Genomic DNA, 16424 nt, shown 5'->3' on the forward strand with positions numbered 1-16424 from the left:
TCCAGCCCAAACCACTCTGTGATTCTGTGATATAGCATACTTCCTGTTTTTTTACATGTTAATAATTTTTTTGGTTTTGTTTTTTTCAATTCTTCTCAGCCTTTCAGAAGTTATTTCAGTCACGGAATGATCTCAAGCCATATAACAGATAACAGGTATTACTCAATATTCCCTATGAAATTGTGGTGTCATTTGAGATGAGATGGTATTTCCATATGTCTGATGCCATAATGCTTGGGACCATCTGAGTAGATCACATTTATCTTTATAAATTTTAAAAAAAAAATGTTTAAAGGTACTTTTTGAGAAGCATAAGCTGAATTTTTTTTCATGCTGTAGTTAAACATAATGTCAGTATGTCTGAAATCACCTACCTTGTGTATTCTAATAGGATCTATTTCTTCATGGTCAGATATCTAAAGAAACTCATGGCTTAAGACCCAGGACAGCTATGTTTGGAAATGTTGGTCTTATTGATGATACTTAAAAACAATGAAAATACGGAGTTTGAGTAGACTTTTGTGAGTCACAGCATTCATAAGACCAACACTGAAAGGAGGGCAGTTAAAACCCCAAATCTTTGCCAGTACAAGCTGGGCAGCACAGGTCAACTTTATTTTATTTCAGCATAGAATGGTTGGTGTCTTGTGTTGCAAAACCAAGTGTTTTGAGCTAAATAAAGGCTGAGCTACTTGGATGTCTCTGGAGATGCTTCTTTATTTGGAATTAAGCAGTGGAGTTCAATGTCCTTTGTTGTGTTCCACATCCTATGTTGCATTTAAGTAATGAAATGAAAATCCGTGACCTTTCCAGTTGAGTCTTGGGCCCAAAGCCAGCACTAAAATCAAAATAGTTTCATTTAATTCCAATACAGTAATTTCAGGGTTTTTTTCCAAGATGGTAAATTTTAATCTAGTTAGAGATTTACTTTTAAAAAAAAAAAAAAGAGGAGAAACCCCCCTTCTTAATAGCATTGGGGAAATGCCTTGAGATACGTTCTGGTATATGAGGAAAATTATAGTCTTGTGAATTCTAGTAGTTTATTTTCTTTTCAATGGGAAGCTTTCAGCAGCTGTAGTAAATTTCTTTTTTTTGTCCTTCTTTTAGTGAGAAATGCAATAGTTGGTCCAGCAGACTCAAAAGCTTTGATTGTGTTTGTTATTTGTAAGCTTTCTGCCAGTGTGTCGGTGGTGATGCTCTCTCTTCTCCATAGCCCGAGCCGGCAGCCCTTTGTCCTCTTCGGTAGCCACTCAACTAAGGAAAACCTGAACTCTGGTAACTTCAATTTTCCCTCAGAGGGACACCTTGTTCGAAACACTGGCCTTGGGGGAAGCACTGCAAAGCATATGGTAAGGCTTCCAAGTAGTTACCTGGTACTTTGAGGCAGTGTATATTTTCTTTTTCTTTGTTTGATTTATTTTTTGTGCTCTTGAAATGCTTATTTCCCTGAGTTAAATACCCAGTTCTTCTTAACAAATGAAAACATACATTATCTGAACAATCAGTCAGTTTAAGGAGCAAAATTCCTTTTTTCTTTCTCTTCCCAAGTCCAATGAGACCAGATGTTTAATCAGGGACCGCTGAATGAATTGAAATACTTTTTTCCCCTGTAAAAAGGCGACTTTTTAAACACTGGGCAGTGTGTGGGGCAGGGCAGAGGGAAACACAAGGATGCTTGTCCTAGCTATAAAGTGAAAATCGCCCTGATGGTAACACGTGATGTACCTCACTCTGACACACAGGCTTTATTTTAATCTGAATTGTTTAGTCTTTTCTTAAGAAGAAATGGAAAGTCCCTTTTTTTGACTTTGTGAATAGACGCATGATGCATATGATGAAATTTCAGTGTATGCTTCAGCAACTGACCAGTTCATGGAACTGCAAATCTTTCTGGTGCTCCAAGAATGTTAAGGTCAACTTGTGAGATTAACTTGTTTCCGTTTTCAAGTAAAAGCTTAGTTTTAAAACATGTGATGAGGTCAATGGCTTGTTGCACTGCCGCGCCGGGGACGTAACTGGGGAAGCGACCCCAGGGAATTCAGATCCTCTGGCTGGCTGGGCTGGGTGCATCAAGAAGGGATCTCGCAGCGAAGGAGGAGAGGTAGCGTGCAGATTGCGTTGTGGGGTCCTCCCTGGCAGCCAGTTTCCACGGGCTCTGGGAGTGTCCATTGGTTGTGCGAGTCCAGAGTCTGTGCTGCTGAGGAGGTGGATGTGGTTGAGTACAGGTCATCGTGGAGTGAACGCATGATTGAGGGAGTGAGTTTATGATCCTGTTGTGACAACATTTCATGCATAAATTGCCGTAGGGATGGATGGACGTGGGTGTGCTGGACACACTGCCTGTGTCAAAAACCTGAGAAAGGGTTGGTTTAGCCTCCTGGTGAAATCTCATCCTCCATTTGCTGCTCTGTCTAACCCTGTTTCTGTAAAAACACTCCCGATTTATTTTTCCTCCCCTTCTTAACATTCCCATTAAGACCATTTGCTATCTTTCAAAATGCAAGTACAACTTCATAGTGATGTACTTGCTCCATCTGCTGTCCTCAGAATCTGACGTTGTTCTTTAAAAGGTGGTTTATTTACAGGTACAGGTGTTACTGTTTTAATAGGGTGTCGTGAAAATAGTAAATAAGACCAAGTGCAAGCATAGTTGTGGGGACCTGACACACTTTCCTCTCCATGAAAAGAGCAGTTGACGTAGGAAGTTGAAAGCACATGCTTAACGCTTACGGAAGTCAGAGCTCATCTCCTTTCCAAAGTCTTTCAACCATTCAGGTCAAGTGAGAAGTGAAATAGACCTTTGAAACCGTAAGTTGCTCTTTTACAATCCAGTCAAGTCTGTGTCGTACACTTCCTGTAGTATGTCAGTGGTTAGAAGGGGCACGTGGCTTATTGCTAGTTATCACACCAATTTTTTTTTTTACTAAGTTCTTTTTGTATCTCGTTAATACTGACAACTAGGTAGTGCAGTGTGTGTCGCCAAAGGGACCTCTGGCTTGTTCAAGGACCTATTTTTTCGGAACCACTCACATTCCTTTCTTGGGTAAGTACATTAAAAATACCAAGCAGTTATTTAAGGCAGTTATTATCTTTCATTATTTAAAATTTGCAGCGATTAAAAGATGGCGTTAATTCCTTTATGAGCGTTAGGCCATGGAGTGGTAGATCTAAGTAGTTCTGTGGTCAGCACATGAAATGATAGCAGACAGTTGTTCCATGGCACCTCCTACCTCTCTGTATGAAAAATCTATCAGATACTGGCAAAGAATGATTCGAAGGTCAGGAAGGATATTTGCGTTTGCACCAGGATGTGGGGTGAAGGTAGAGAGCACCTGAGTGTGCAGCCCTTAGACAGGTACTAGATGAATGTTCCCTGTTCTGTGTAGATTGATAGAAAAACAGTCCCCAAAAATAGAGTAATTCAAAGTGGTCGTCATCTGCTTTTCTTTCTTTTTTTTTTCCCCTTTGTGTTTGACAAAATAACTGAGGATTTTTTAAAATGATAGAGAAAATCCTTTGACTTTTATCCTTCTAGTTTGGGCCCAATGCTGCGTGTTAAAATAGCTGTCTTCCCTAATGCAAAAAGCCACGTGAACTTTTTCAAAACACTTTTCTTACTCATTTTAAATGGCTGCATGAGTCCACGGATAGTCAGTGTCCTCAGGGTTTCTATGTATCTTGAAACCATATCCAGCTTAGAAAGTATCTGAAGAGAAGATGCTTGGAGGCTTGTAAGATGGAAGGAATTCCAGCATATGTTTGCTCCAGTTGTGGTTTTTCCTGGGCATCCAGGAGCGGCCACTTTAGGAGGTAGGATCTTCGTCCTGACCCAACACGGCTGTTTTTAGGGACGCAGATCTTAGCCTTGGCCATATGGATACAAGTTACCCTTTGCTTTGCTCGTGTTTTGCAAACAAACTGCAGTCACCCAAAATACTGGGTAAATGTCCTATAAGATAAGTAAACACTTCTGAAAGTGCTTAAATTGAACACTTTTGTTTTGAATACAGGAAATGACAATGAGATGCACAAGCAAGCTGAACAAGTGTAAGCTGACAACTTTTGATTATTCCTTAACCCTTTCTACCTCATGCCAGTAGGTTGAAACTGCTTTTGGTCAGCAGCAGCTGTTGGCATTTGCAGAGCTACATTTTTATTTGGAATAACTCAAATGTGAGAGGGTTTGAAAGGCAAATAGCTCATTGAGGTTTTCAGCAAGCAAACTAGGGATTGATAGTGTGACACCCCTTCTGCTGCCCCACAAAGCATGAAAGGAAATACTAGTACATTTTGCTTAAATTTCAATAAAACTTTTTTTATCTTAATGCTTCAAATGGCTTTAAAATGTACTTCATGTACACTGAGGGGGAAAGCATCTATAATTGAATGGGAGCGTGTTCCACAGATAGAAGTAAAAGTATTCAGACTAGTTTTGTTAATCTAAGCAACATCTAAGGTTTATAATGGTTAGTGAAAATGCCGACAGGGAACACTCAAAACGTGCAAAGAAATTTACTGTGTTAAAGGACAGCTAAAAGTTAATGCCTGATTGATTTTTTTTTTTTTTTTTTTTTTTTAGCAAGCTTGAGAGGGATGACTTGTTTTTCCAGGAAATGAGAAGTTTATCCGTGTTGTTTTTTTTTTTTTTTTTTTTTTTGTTAATAAGCTCCAAAGCTTCTGCACATTTTGACCTTCACTAAATTAGACTTTGTTTATCCGTGTTGATGTCCACTTCTCTGCATGTTGTAGAAACCTGTCAAGCTTTAAGAATGTGGTAGTTAATCTGCTTTGGTACTACTCTCGGTCTTGATAAAGCAGACCTTTCCTTAGAGATTTTTGTCCTCCTTGCTAGTTAGGACGGCTCTAGGAGCCTGTTCTTGCTTCTGCAGTTTGCCAGGTTAGCAAGACGTTAATGCTGTGTCAGAGGGAGCAGGTAATGGTGACCTTTCATGCAAAGTACTGTTGACTTCTGGTAATTGTGATGTGGTTCTCCAAGACATGAAAGCGAAGTTACTAGACTGAACAGCAGATTTTTCATTTTTTTTATAGTAAAGTTAACTTTGACAGGTAACTTTACTTACATGTAAGTTCTGCTTAAACAGAGAGAGTATTTCTTGTCCTGCTTCTAAAAGACTTTGTACTAAATATAGTTCTGAGACATCTAGAGAAGTTATGAGCAAAGCAGTTGGTAGAAGCAGTATTCTTTAATGAGAACATATTTTTCTTGGAAGTGTCCCTGTATTGAATCAAATGAACCCGCTTGTGCCAGCACTAGTGTGCCCAGCAGGACCAGGGCAGGGATCGGCCCCTTGTACTGGGGGCGCTGAGGAGGCTGCACCTCAAATCCTGGGTTCAGTTTTGGCCCCTCACTACAAGAAGGACATTGAGGTGCTGGAATTTGTCCAGAGAAGGGCAACGGAGCTGATGCAGAGAATGGAGCACAAGTGCCCTGAGGAGTGGCTGAGGGTCCTTGGGGGTGGGGTTTAGTCTGGAGAAAAGGAGGTTCAGGGGAGACCTTCTGGCTCTCCACAACTCCCTGACAGGAGGTTGGAGCAAGGTGAAGGTTGTTGTTTTCTCCCCAGGAACAAGCAACAGGACGAGAGGGAACAGCCTCAAATTGTACCGGGGAGGTCGAGGTTGTCCCCGAGGAACAATTTCTTGCCCATTGGGGTTGTGCAGGACTGTCCCAGTCTGCCCAGGGCAGTGGTGGAGTCCCCATCCCTGGAGGGGTTGATCAGCCGTGTGGAGGTGGTGCTGAGGGCCAGGGGTCAGTGGGGACCTGGCAGTGCTGGGGGAACGGGTGGACTCAATGAGCTTAAAGGTCTTTTCTAACCAAAATAATTCTGTGATTCTGCCATCCAGTTTCAACAGCAGCAGCAAAATAAGCTGCTCTGGCAAACCTTATCTCATGATTTTGGAATTAGTTTACAGTTGAGTCCTGTAACTGGTTCTTGTATTGTCAACGTTTTCTGACACAATAAGAACTGGAAAAATATTTCATAAGCACTACTCAGTCCAAATTTGGCTGTATTTAGCAAGCAGAACTGCAACCTAGAGCACACATCAGCTGGAGGGCATGAACTGACTGTGTAAATTGAATATCCCCGGAGTAAACTTTCTTGTTTTTTTAAAGAAAATGTAATTTTTTGTTTTGCATTATTTGGGTCCAAATTTTAAACCAGGAACAAGTGTGAGGTAACTATAGCATATGAACATAAAGCTCAGCCCATTGCGAGGTGTTGTTTTGCAAATATATTGTGAATTGGAGTGAAAACAGGAATGGTTACAGAGTTAGAGGGAATTACATGCATTTCCTGCAGAAGCGCATGTTGAAAACAGAGAATAAGTGCTTGTGTTAGTACACGAAATTACATAGAGGAAACCTCAAAAAGTATTAAGAAGGCTCAAATTTAAAATCGAATTTAAAATCACTGCCGTTGGGGATGAAGTTGGAAGACAAGCATTGGTGCGTTTTGAGGTTCCTCCACCTTGGGCCATGTTTGGGAGCTTCAGATGCTTTTCCCCACCCTTCAGGAATGCTTTGCTTATGGCTGAAGTGCTGTAGCCTTCTCTTTCCTGCCCCCTCTTCCCTCCCTCAGCATCTAGCAGTCGCAGAGGAGTAACGGGAGGAGCTAGTTGGGGGCAGTAGGACTGTTTTGTCGATCTGTTTATCTTTTTGTTCTGATTTAGCTGGAAAACAGAGGCTGGTGTTTCTTAGCTGGGCGCAGCGGGTTGTTTTTCAGTAATTCTGGAGCTATAAATATGTCAGTAGCCGTAAGTCGCTTCTGGCTTCACCTAGGCTACGTGTGTTCCTGTACAACTCTCTTCAGTTCCTTTCTAAGAAGGGAATTGACTCAGCTGCTGTGTAGATGTGCTCAAAATGTGGGGTGGCTGGTTTGGTTTGGGACCTTTTTTTGCTTGACATGCTCCCGAACAACTTAGTCTCTGAAGTGGCTTCAGCGTTCTGTTCTTGTTGGAATATTTAGGGTGTGATCCTCAGCACAACTGCATGAAAGGCAATAATAAAACTTATTTTCTTTTTTCTTGACCGATGGGAGCAGGAATATGTTTGTGCCAAGAGGTGTTTTTCCACAAGGTATTCTGTCATTTGAGCAATTCCTTGCTCTTATTTATTTTTAAAACCAGTATAAAGCTATTTCTACTCTTATTTGAACAAGGACCCCTTCCACATAAGGGAGTTGTGTTATGAGAGGAGAAACTGCTCCTTCAGAGTGAGGAGGATGAAAACTCTGTCTGTCTAGTAAATGTTGTGTTTGTATTTCTCTTCAGTACGCTGTTGTCGCAAATATATACTGCTGTTGTAGAGGCTGTGCTTGCTGGCATTGAGTGCTATGCTAAAACTTCCACTGAATCCAAGGTAAATGAAGTCCTGATTCCGTACGCTGTCATTGTTGATTTGGATTATTTGCGATATGAGCTTACGTGCAAACCAAAATTATAAAGAAAATAAATGTTTCAGTCAACTGCCTAACGGGAATGATGTTAATACTGTGGCCTCCAACCAGTCTCTCTGTTTTAAAAAGAGACGTTCCAGAGTATATCTGAGTTTATCCATCCACGATTGGTTTTTCATCTTTCATGAATTTTCCTAACGTTACAGTAAGGAAAATCAGATCTCTGAAAGAACCGAGTTTAGCCTGGTGCATCAGTGTGTTATTGCTTAGTGTTTGGACTCTTGTTTATCTTGTAGTTTCTGGCGTTTGGGAGTAAGGGAGAAGATATTTTATTCTCCATTTCCATTTATTCTCCTTTTTTTCAGGCAAAGGAGGTAGCAGAGCAGATGCTCGTGTCTGCGTTAGACACCCTTCATTTAACACAATTTAAAGCTGCGTTATGGTACGTATTTCCAAGTACTTATTGTTTGGTGTATTGTGTCAATGTTCTAGCCGCTTTAAGCGGAAAAAGAAACATCACTTTTAAATGGAAAAATATTAATTTTAATTTTAAATAGAACTTGCATGAATTCCAAATTCCACCACTTCCTGGTGCATTCAGACTTAGAAAATCATTGTAATTACACCATCTCTCTCTTCTTGCCTTCTTAATCTCTTCAGCAGTTATTGCGCCTTAAATCTATTATTGCTCATTTTTTACATGTAGAAGAAGTATGAAACACATTTTTCACTGGTACATTTTCTGTTTTACAGCTCCAAAATGGCTTTTCAAATTCAGGCAGTGAATAATCACGGAAGGTCTGTATCTTACGCTTCTTGTTTTTAATTAGGGTCTTTAATACAGTAGTAAGTCTGTTTTTCTTTTCTTGGAACATTGGTGAAAACCTTGCATTTGATTATTCATACGAGATGCTTTTGTGTGTGAGAGAGTTTCGTGATTTCATATCCATAATTCTGTGGAATCTTAAAAACATTTTAAAAATCAAAACCAACTGGCCAGACCAATTTTTCTTAACTGCTAATGAGTAGAAGCAGCATGAGCCCATTAGGAGGTTCCTTTTAAAACTGTTCTTTTAACTTTGTTGATATCACAAGCCTGTGCTTTTTAAATTCCCACACTAATTGACTGAATCAGCCTCCACAAATAAGAGTTTATTTTGAAATGAAATAGGTTTTTTGGTTGCTCTGAAGTCCTTCAAAACAATCTAACCTTTAAATATCTTGTTATCATTATTGTTCTAGAATTACTCCACTAGATAATGAGGATAGCCGGAGTTTGATTAAAACAGTAAGTAAATATTCCAATTAGACATTTTATGAGAAAATAGAGCTCAAGTGGCTTTTTTTAATTTGGTGTGCTGAGGTTTTTATCTAAGTGAATACGAATGTAAGGGGAGAGATGAGAGAGATTTCAGATGCTGGAACTGAGGTAAGATTGAATTTTAACATGAAGTCAGGCAGTGGAGTTTGGAATAAACTATTAACACAACTCCCTGAAAACAGGTTGTAGTGAGGTGGGGGTCAGTCTTTTCTCCCCAGGAAGAAGTGATAGAACAAGAGGAACTGGCTGGAAATGGCCTCAAGTTGTCCAGGAGGTGTTGAGTTCAGACATTAGGAAAAATTTCCTTACAGAGAGGGTTGTGAACCATTGGAACAGGCTGCCCAGGGCAGTGGTGGAGTCCCCATCCCTGGAGGGGTTGAGCAGCCGTGTGGAGGTGGTGCTGAGGGCCAGGGGTCAGTGGGGACCTCGCAGTGCTGGGGGAACAGTTGGACTTTTTGAGTTTAAAGGTCTTTTCTAACCAAAGCAATTCTGTGGTTTTGTGTAACATAGAGTTAAGATCTCAGACTTTACGCCACGATACAGAAGCAGTGTTTTACAAGGTTCGAAACATTTGGATCTTGTTTCTTCAATTGAAATGTTTCAAGTTCTGCTTTCTCTTCCTTTTTGCCCAACCATTTGATCGCTGTAGGCCTCCATGATAGTATTTGACATTCCAGACCTGCTCACAGGAAGAGGGTGCTTGGGATCTGTCGTTTTTTCAGAGTCCTTTCTGACATCACAGATACACGTCAAAGAGAAAGGTAACTATTCTAAATTCAAACACCAGCGCTGTCATGCTGTTAGCTCTGGTGTGGTGGAAGAGCAAAAGGGCTTCCCATGGGTGTTATTACCCTGATGGTTTTAAGCCTTTGGGTCAATTACAAGATAGGGAGTTACTGAGGTGGTCTGAAGAATATCTGGGCGCTCTTGTGTCCAGACAGGGTGTGGGGTTTTAACCATGGGAGTTGGAACATTTGTGGTGGGGAGGAGAGTGAAGGAAGAAGCTGTATATGAAGACCAGACTAAAAGCAGGTTTCCTTTGGTGTCCTGTAGCAGCTCTGTGTTACCACACAGGTCAACTGGGGGCTGGTCTGCTGTGAAAGCTTCGCTTATACGTCAATAACTCCTCCCAATAATAGGGAGATGTTCCTAAAGAAATTTCAAGTCATAAAAGTAACTTGCTGAACGGTGTGAAGTATCTGGATGCTGATGTACTATTTTGCTTTCCATTTGCTTCCCTGCAGATGGCAGCATTCATTCAGAAACCAGCCACATCATACTGACTGCGGCTATCCCAAGATACGCTTCGTGGCTGGTTAGTACACAGAAACTTCCTGGAGATTCTTTTCTATAAGATTCACAAGTGAAAGCTTGTTCTAAAAGCATGGATGTGTGAGAAAAATATGGAATTTGGGCACTGAAACAGTGTACTGGTATAGTAATACCATTCTGATTTTTGAATTTGCATATGAAGCGTAAAACTAGTAAGTAGAAGCAGGCTGATGGTTCCATTCATAAATAAGTTTAAATTATTTCATTTTTAGCGCTTCATCTTTTTAGCTGTGTTTTTTCAGTGGGACTTTTGAAAAAACTCTTAGTTCTGGGGCACTTTAGATCACTTAAATGCCTGCCCGAAGAGAGAGAAAGGTCTGCTTCCAGACCGTGTTAGAGGTATAATCCCAGTGAACGTTAGGAAGCTGGACGACGCTGTGCCCTTTGGCAATGCACACTTCTTAAATGGACGGTAATGAAAAATAAGACTGAACGGGCTACGCTGCTTTGTGTCTATAAATACTGTTTTAGCAATTTAATGGGAAGTATCCCCTTTGACTGTGTTTCAAGGCACTATTTCAGTCCCATGGCAACATAGTATGGAAGAGGACAAAATTGTCTTTGAAGGACCCTGGTCTCAGTATTTTGTCTGTTTGTGGTCCCTGAGGTTCTTGATTGCCTCAAATCATCTTTAATGCTTTTTATTTAAGGTTAGACTTGCTTCAGGTACTAACAATACAGATGGAAACTGTTTCTTGCTACAGGTTGAAGACAGTGATGTGAAACTGTCGGAAAAGGCACAGCATATATTGAAGGTAAAAGTAAACACTTTTGTTAAACTATAGAAGTGACACTTTCAAGAGCCCATATTCAAAAAAATCTCAGCTGCTAAGAAAACCGCCTTCTGCTGTGTGTGTTACTCCTCGTCTCTGAAAGACTGGCCTGTTCTACCCTGTCTGTTTCAAACTTTGACCTACAAAGAAGGTACACTGAGGGTTTCTTTATTTCAAAGAACGGCAAAACCCAAGAGCAAAAAGAGTTCTAATAAAGCAGCGATTTCATGGAAATCTCACTAAGGCTTACCTATGCTGCTTGTGTGTTTCAAAAAAAAAAAACCAAAACCCTAGAACTCAGCACCATTCTAGTGCAACTTTCTTTTAACTTCATTAGCGTGCTAAAGGAAAACACTTCAAGCGCTATGAAAAAGCAAAGAATTTGGGATCTGGGAACATCTTAAACCACATGAGTTTCCCATTTGTGGTTTAATTTGTGGTCACCAGGAATCTTCATTATAAATAGATTTATTTTCCTGTAATATACTTTAGTCCAGCAGACTGACAAGCTAAAAACAAAGTGGTGCCTTGTGGTTGTGACAATGACTTGTAACTTAATAGCTGCTGGCAAAACCCAAATGGGGGGAAGTGCTTTTAACAATTACTCTCTTGACATGTCTGTCACTAGTTCCTCTGCAACTCAAAACTCTTTTTAAGAGTTCTGACAGATGCTATTTAAAAAAAATAAATATTTTATCTTGAAACAAAAGATTCTTGCCTGGATTAGAGTCCCTGATCTGGTTTGTGATACTACTGTTTGCTTTTCCTCCTCAGGAAGACAAATCTTTTCTGGGCACTTTACTTGCTGGAGGTGATGGAGCATATATCTGTTCTAGCAGTCCACAGGCCATGCCTACAGAAGGTGAGATGTGAAGTTTTAATTGCTTATAGAGTTGTTCCATTTTTTCTCTTGGTTTCATTATTTTTTGTGTTAAACAAACTGGTTTCTGGGATCCCACATCTGGGAGCCTACCTATATCATCGTCTTTAAGTTTTCTTCCCATTTGCCTTTGTAACTCTGTCCTGTTAAAGTCCTTCTCGTACTTCTTTGTCCCTAACCTCTGCTTGAGAGTCCTAGTCCTAGAAGAAGGGTTCTTGCTGGAGCTAGAGGCTTGCTTTTGAGACATGTGGGACTCCTACATGGTTGGCACCGAGGCTTCACAGACCTCGGAGATGACTTTTTTCCATAGTTAATGTTCAAAAACATGCCCTAACTGGCTGCCTCTATCCTTAATTGATGATGTGCCGTGTGTTTTTTGCCTTTTCTGTATTGATATGAACACTAAGTTGGAAAGATCGGGCATTACAGTATGACAGGATGCCACATGCTCCCAGCTCAAGAACTGAAGACAAATATGTATCTTTGGGGCAGTGTGATGCTCTGCCTGTGATGTAGGAGGGGATTGGAATGATTTGCTTCTAAATTTACTTACAGCCTTACAGTTCTTTGCTCCTACCGTAGTCTCTTCCTGGAGCTGACAAGCTGTTGCAGTTTTTTCGCATTGTTGTTTTCACTCAACAGCTTCAGTGTTTCTTAGCACAGATGCTCACCATGTTACCGAAAGCTGCTCCATCTGGGTCCTTCTCAGATTCGATCAAATTCCTGCTTTCTGCCATGAGATTCCCAGCAAAGTCTTAGATCATCCCTCCTTTTTTGGTGCCTTTTCCTTCAAGAACTTAAATAACATGAGTATCCCAGTAATGCAAATAAAGACACTTCAGGAGGGCTTTCCCTCACACCACAGCCTTGCAATCACAAAGTCGTCTGGTTGGAAGAGACCTTTAAGATCATCGAGTCCAACCGTTCACACGCCTTGCTTTGCTGTGAACCAATAGACACTTTTTAAGGAGTAACATTTTAATATTCCGCTGTCCAGAGAAGGTTTGGTTGCCACAAGGCTGAGGTACAACAGAAAATAACTAATCTCTGACTTCAAAGTGCTTCGTATAAGCCAATGATCTTCGGAGGAAAATCTTGAGCTTTATTGTTTTCATAATGACACAATGTGGTGTTGATGATAAATAATGATGTACAAGGCAATTAAACAGCAGCCTTCACATCACAGAAATTGCTTTTGCTCTAATTGAGCAGATTTTAAAGAAAGAAGGTTAATGCAGAATAATGTATTTAGCGATTTTGCAGGACAGGGCTGTAGGCACATATTCACTCCGTAAACAATGAGAGGACAGTGAATTCATGGAGGTTTTTTGGCTTTGTGAAAACACTGTGTGTGCCCCAGTGGAGCAACTTATTTTTTCTCTTTTTTTGGGAGATTTGTGAAGTTACGTATTTTAATAACTCCTGGGATGGAGAGCTACAAGTAGGTGGTATAAGGACTATTGTGTAACACTTCAACGAGCGAGATGGTTTCCGAGGTGTTGAGTGAAAATGAACTTGATCTCGTTCCTTTTCACGTACACTGCAAGATGGTTTGCTGTGTTCTCTTTTGGGCTCTGCTGAGGTTGCAGCTATGTAGCCTGGCAAGATGAGGTGGAAGAAGAGCTGTCACACAGGCAGTCGTCTTCCTCTCTCTGTCACTTGTGTCTGACTGGGATAATGTATACGTTAATGACTCAAATGCATCAAAAAAGTTCAGACTGTCAAACCTTTTCTTTTGTATGTTAATACACCTGCTGTGTAACGCAGTTTTGTAGGATGAACTTAACTGAGTCAATTAGTCTTGCCAATTAAACTCTCTTCCATGATTAATCACTTGTGGAAAAGATACAAGTAGTGCTTCAAGTTGTTCTTGATACAATTCACTGAATCCTGCATTACAGGAAGAGATTTTAGTGTGGAGAAAAGGAGGCTCAGGGGAGACCTCCTCGCTCTCAACAACTCCCTGACAGCAGGTTGGAGCAAGGTGGGGATCGGTCTATTCTCCCCAGGAATTAGTGTCACAATGAAAGGGAAGAGCCTCAAGTTGCGCCAGGGGAGGTTGAGGTTGTCTCTGTGGAACAATTTCTTGCCCGTTGGGGTTGTGCAGGGCTGTCGCAGGCTGCCCAGGGCAGTGGTGGAGTCCCCTCCCTGGAGGGCTTCACCAGCCGTGTGGAGGTGGTGCTGAGGGCCAGGGGTTAGTGGTGCCCTGGCAGTGCTGGGGGAGTGGTTGGACTTGATGATCTTAAGTCTTTTCCAACCAAAGTGATTCTGTGATTCTGTTTTTGTTTGGGTTAATTAATACTCTTTGGCTTGCTTATGTGACAAAAGAATCAACATCTCTGAGTTCCCTTGTTTCCCTGTTGACACACTCAGTGTGAAGTGCAATACTTCATGAGATTGGACAGAAATGTCCTTCAAGTATTGTATTTTGCATTTTTCTTCCTTGACAACTCAATGGGCACCACCATATCTGTGGTGCACCTTTGGATTTTGTGAGCACTGGAAGCATCAGCAATGAACATCTCATAGGTGTAAACTCTTAAACCTCCACATCTATGGAATTCTGTGTGGTTTTGTCTCCATTCTACTTGCTCTGAAGTCGGACCTTGAACTGATGATCTTAGTGTTTCCCAATTTAATAGTAGCTGTTTCTCCAGTGCAATTTGTGTGTTACCTAGAAGCTTTGGTCTAAACCTGTTACGTCCACAGTTAGCAGAGCCGATGATATATTTTCTGAAGTAACTGCTGAAATCGCATCTCTACGTACGATGATTTGATTTTGTAGGAAGCTCTTTTTTATTCAAACAGAGCCTTGATACTGTACAGGTTTGAAGATCTTATTCTAAATGGCCATTTCAAGAGTAAAACATATTAATCTATTGAGCATCGTTTGATAGGATGAGCTACATTTGCAGGCATCTTTAGCTGTGTGTTTTACCTTGCTGCTTGACTTTGCCTTTTTTTGAAATGTAACTCTGGGTAATGCCATTTTTTTTTTTAAAGAAAATATTTAACCTTTCCGTTTTGCTGATTCACATGCTTCCCTGTATGGGATGTGAAACCCGCTTTTAGTGTGTGGTCCAGCACTGGTAGCAGAGGTCCAGCTGGCAGCCCCTGCTTAGTCATTTGTTCATGGCTTCCTTATGACTGTGGAAATTAGTGTTTTGCTGATGTCAGTTTCTAGCGCTTTAATGGAATGTTGGGTTTCATCCATTATACCATCCAGCCTTTTCGCAGAACCCCAGACTGGTGGGGGTTGGAAGGGACCACTGGGGATCATCTAGTCCAACCCCCTGCTAGAGCAGGGTCACCAGAGCAGGGTGGGTTTGGGGTCTCTCCAGAGCAAGAGGCTCCACAACCTCTCTGGGCAGCCTGGGCCAGGGCTCCCTCACCCTCACACCAAACAAGTTTCTCCTGCTCAGGTGGAATTTCCTGGGTTCCAGTTTGTGCCTATTGCCCCTTGTCCTGTCACTGGGCACCACTGGGCAGAGTCTGGCCCATCCTCCTGACCCCCCTTTAGCTGTTGATCACACTGAGGAGGTCCCCTCTCAGGCTGCTCTTCTCCAGCTGAACAGCCCCAGGGCTCTCAGCCTTTCCTCAGCACAGAGATGCTCCAGCCCCTCCTCATCCTCGCAGCCTCTGCAGGACTCTCTCCAGTAGCATCTTGTCTCTCTGGAACTGGGGAGCCCAGCACTGGACCCAGGATTCCGGATGTGGCTTCCCCAGGGCAGAGTAAAAGGGGGAGGAGAACCTCCCTCAACCTGCTGGTCACACTCTTCTTCATGCACCTCAGCAGACCTTTGCCTCCTTGGCCATGAGGACCTGTTGATGGCTCATGGTGAACTTGTCCACCAGCACTGCCAGGTCCTTCTCCGCAGAGCTGCTTCCCAGCAGGTCATCCCTGTCCTGTTCTGGTACAGGGGTTTGTTCCTCCCCAGGGGCAGGACCCTACTCTTGTCCTTGTTGAACTCAGTCGGGTTTCTCTCTGCCCGACTGTCCAGCCTGTCCACGTCTCACTGAATGGCAGCACACCCTGACGGTGTGTCAGCCACTGCTCCCAGTTTGGTACCACCAGCAAACTGGTTGAGGGGAACCTCTGTCCGGGTCATTGATGAAGATGTTGAATAGGACTGGACCCAGTCCTGACCCCTGGGGAACACCACGAGCTACAGGCCTCCAACTAGACTCTGTCCTGTTTCTCATTTTTGTAGCTGTTTCCCTGGTCATGCAGGTTTGTTAGGAACCAAAGTGCCTGTGAGACGGCAAGAAAAGGAGAGGCAGCAGGAGTGTCGTGTCTCTGTTGGCTGTCGGTAGGTTGATAGCTTCCAGAGAAACTGCTGGCCCAGGAACAGTTTTCTCTGTACACAAAGAAAATGGAGATCTGCAGGTGAAGGGCTTTTTTATTTTAAACTTTATCTTAGTCAGGAAGTGAAAGGAAAACTGTCCTTTTACATTTTTTTTCTTTTTTAACTGCCTGCATGGTCTGTGCTCATGTATTGACATTTCACTGAAAATGTGACCAACTTGTTACAAAATTTGAATTTTTTGGTTTTTTGCATGTAAGTTTTTTCTTAAGTTCTTGTTTTGTCAGTTTTACATTTCTGGAAGTTTGCAATTTAACGCAATGGAATTTGTTTTTCCTTTAAAATGCCACAGAATATTTACAATAAGGTGAAGTCAAATGCAATCATGGTCATGATTCC

General features: G+C 41.8%; 1 protein-coding gene across 1 annotated transcript in view; it reads left to right on the forward strand.

Moving 5' to 3' along the window:
- Positions 1 to 99: 99 nt before the first annotated feature.
- The window catches only part of LOC104493515 (chromosome unknown open reading frame, human C20orf194), a gene marked incomplete at its 5' end in the record, with an annotated part of 43661 nt that continues 27336 nt past the window's right edge, over positions 100 to 16424 (forward strand). The window contains 12 exons of the mRNA XM_010136212.1: positions 100 to 155; positions 1214 to 1349; positions 2962 to 3043; positions 4011 to 4047; positions 7291 to 7378; positions 7781 to 7857; positions 8169 to 8213; positions 8658 to 8703; positions 9386 to 9497; positions 9981 to 10051; positions 10773 to 10823; positions 11616 to 11703. Of these exons, the coding sequence (XP_010134514.1) occupies positions 100 to 155; positions 1214 to 1349; positions 2962 to 3043; positions 4011 to 4047; positions 7291 to 7378; positions 7781 to 7857; positions 8169 to 8213; positions 8658 to 8703; positions 9386 to 9497; positions 9981 to 10051; positions 10773 to 10823; positions 11616 to 11703 (889 nt within the window). The remainder of the gene's footprint in view (positions 156 to 1213; positions 1350 to 2961; positions 3044 to 4010; positions 4048 to 7290; positions 7379 to 7780; positions 7858 to 8168; positions 8214 to 8657; positions 8704 to 9385; positions 9498 to 9980; positions 10052 to 10772; positions 10824 to 11615; positions 11704 to 16424) is intronic.

The sequence above is a fragment of the Buceros rhinoceros genome, unplaced genomic scaffold, assembly GCF_000710305.1.
Source record: "Buceros rhinoceros silvestris isolate BGI_N320 unplaced genomic scaffold, ASM71030v1 scaffold295, whole genome shotgun sequence".
Taxonomy (NCBI): Eukaryota; Metazoa; Chordata; class Aves; order Bucerotiformes; family Bucerotidae; genus Buceros; species Buceros rhinoceros.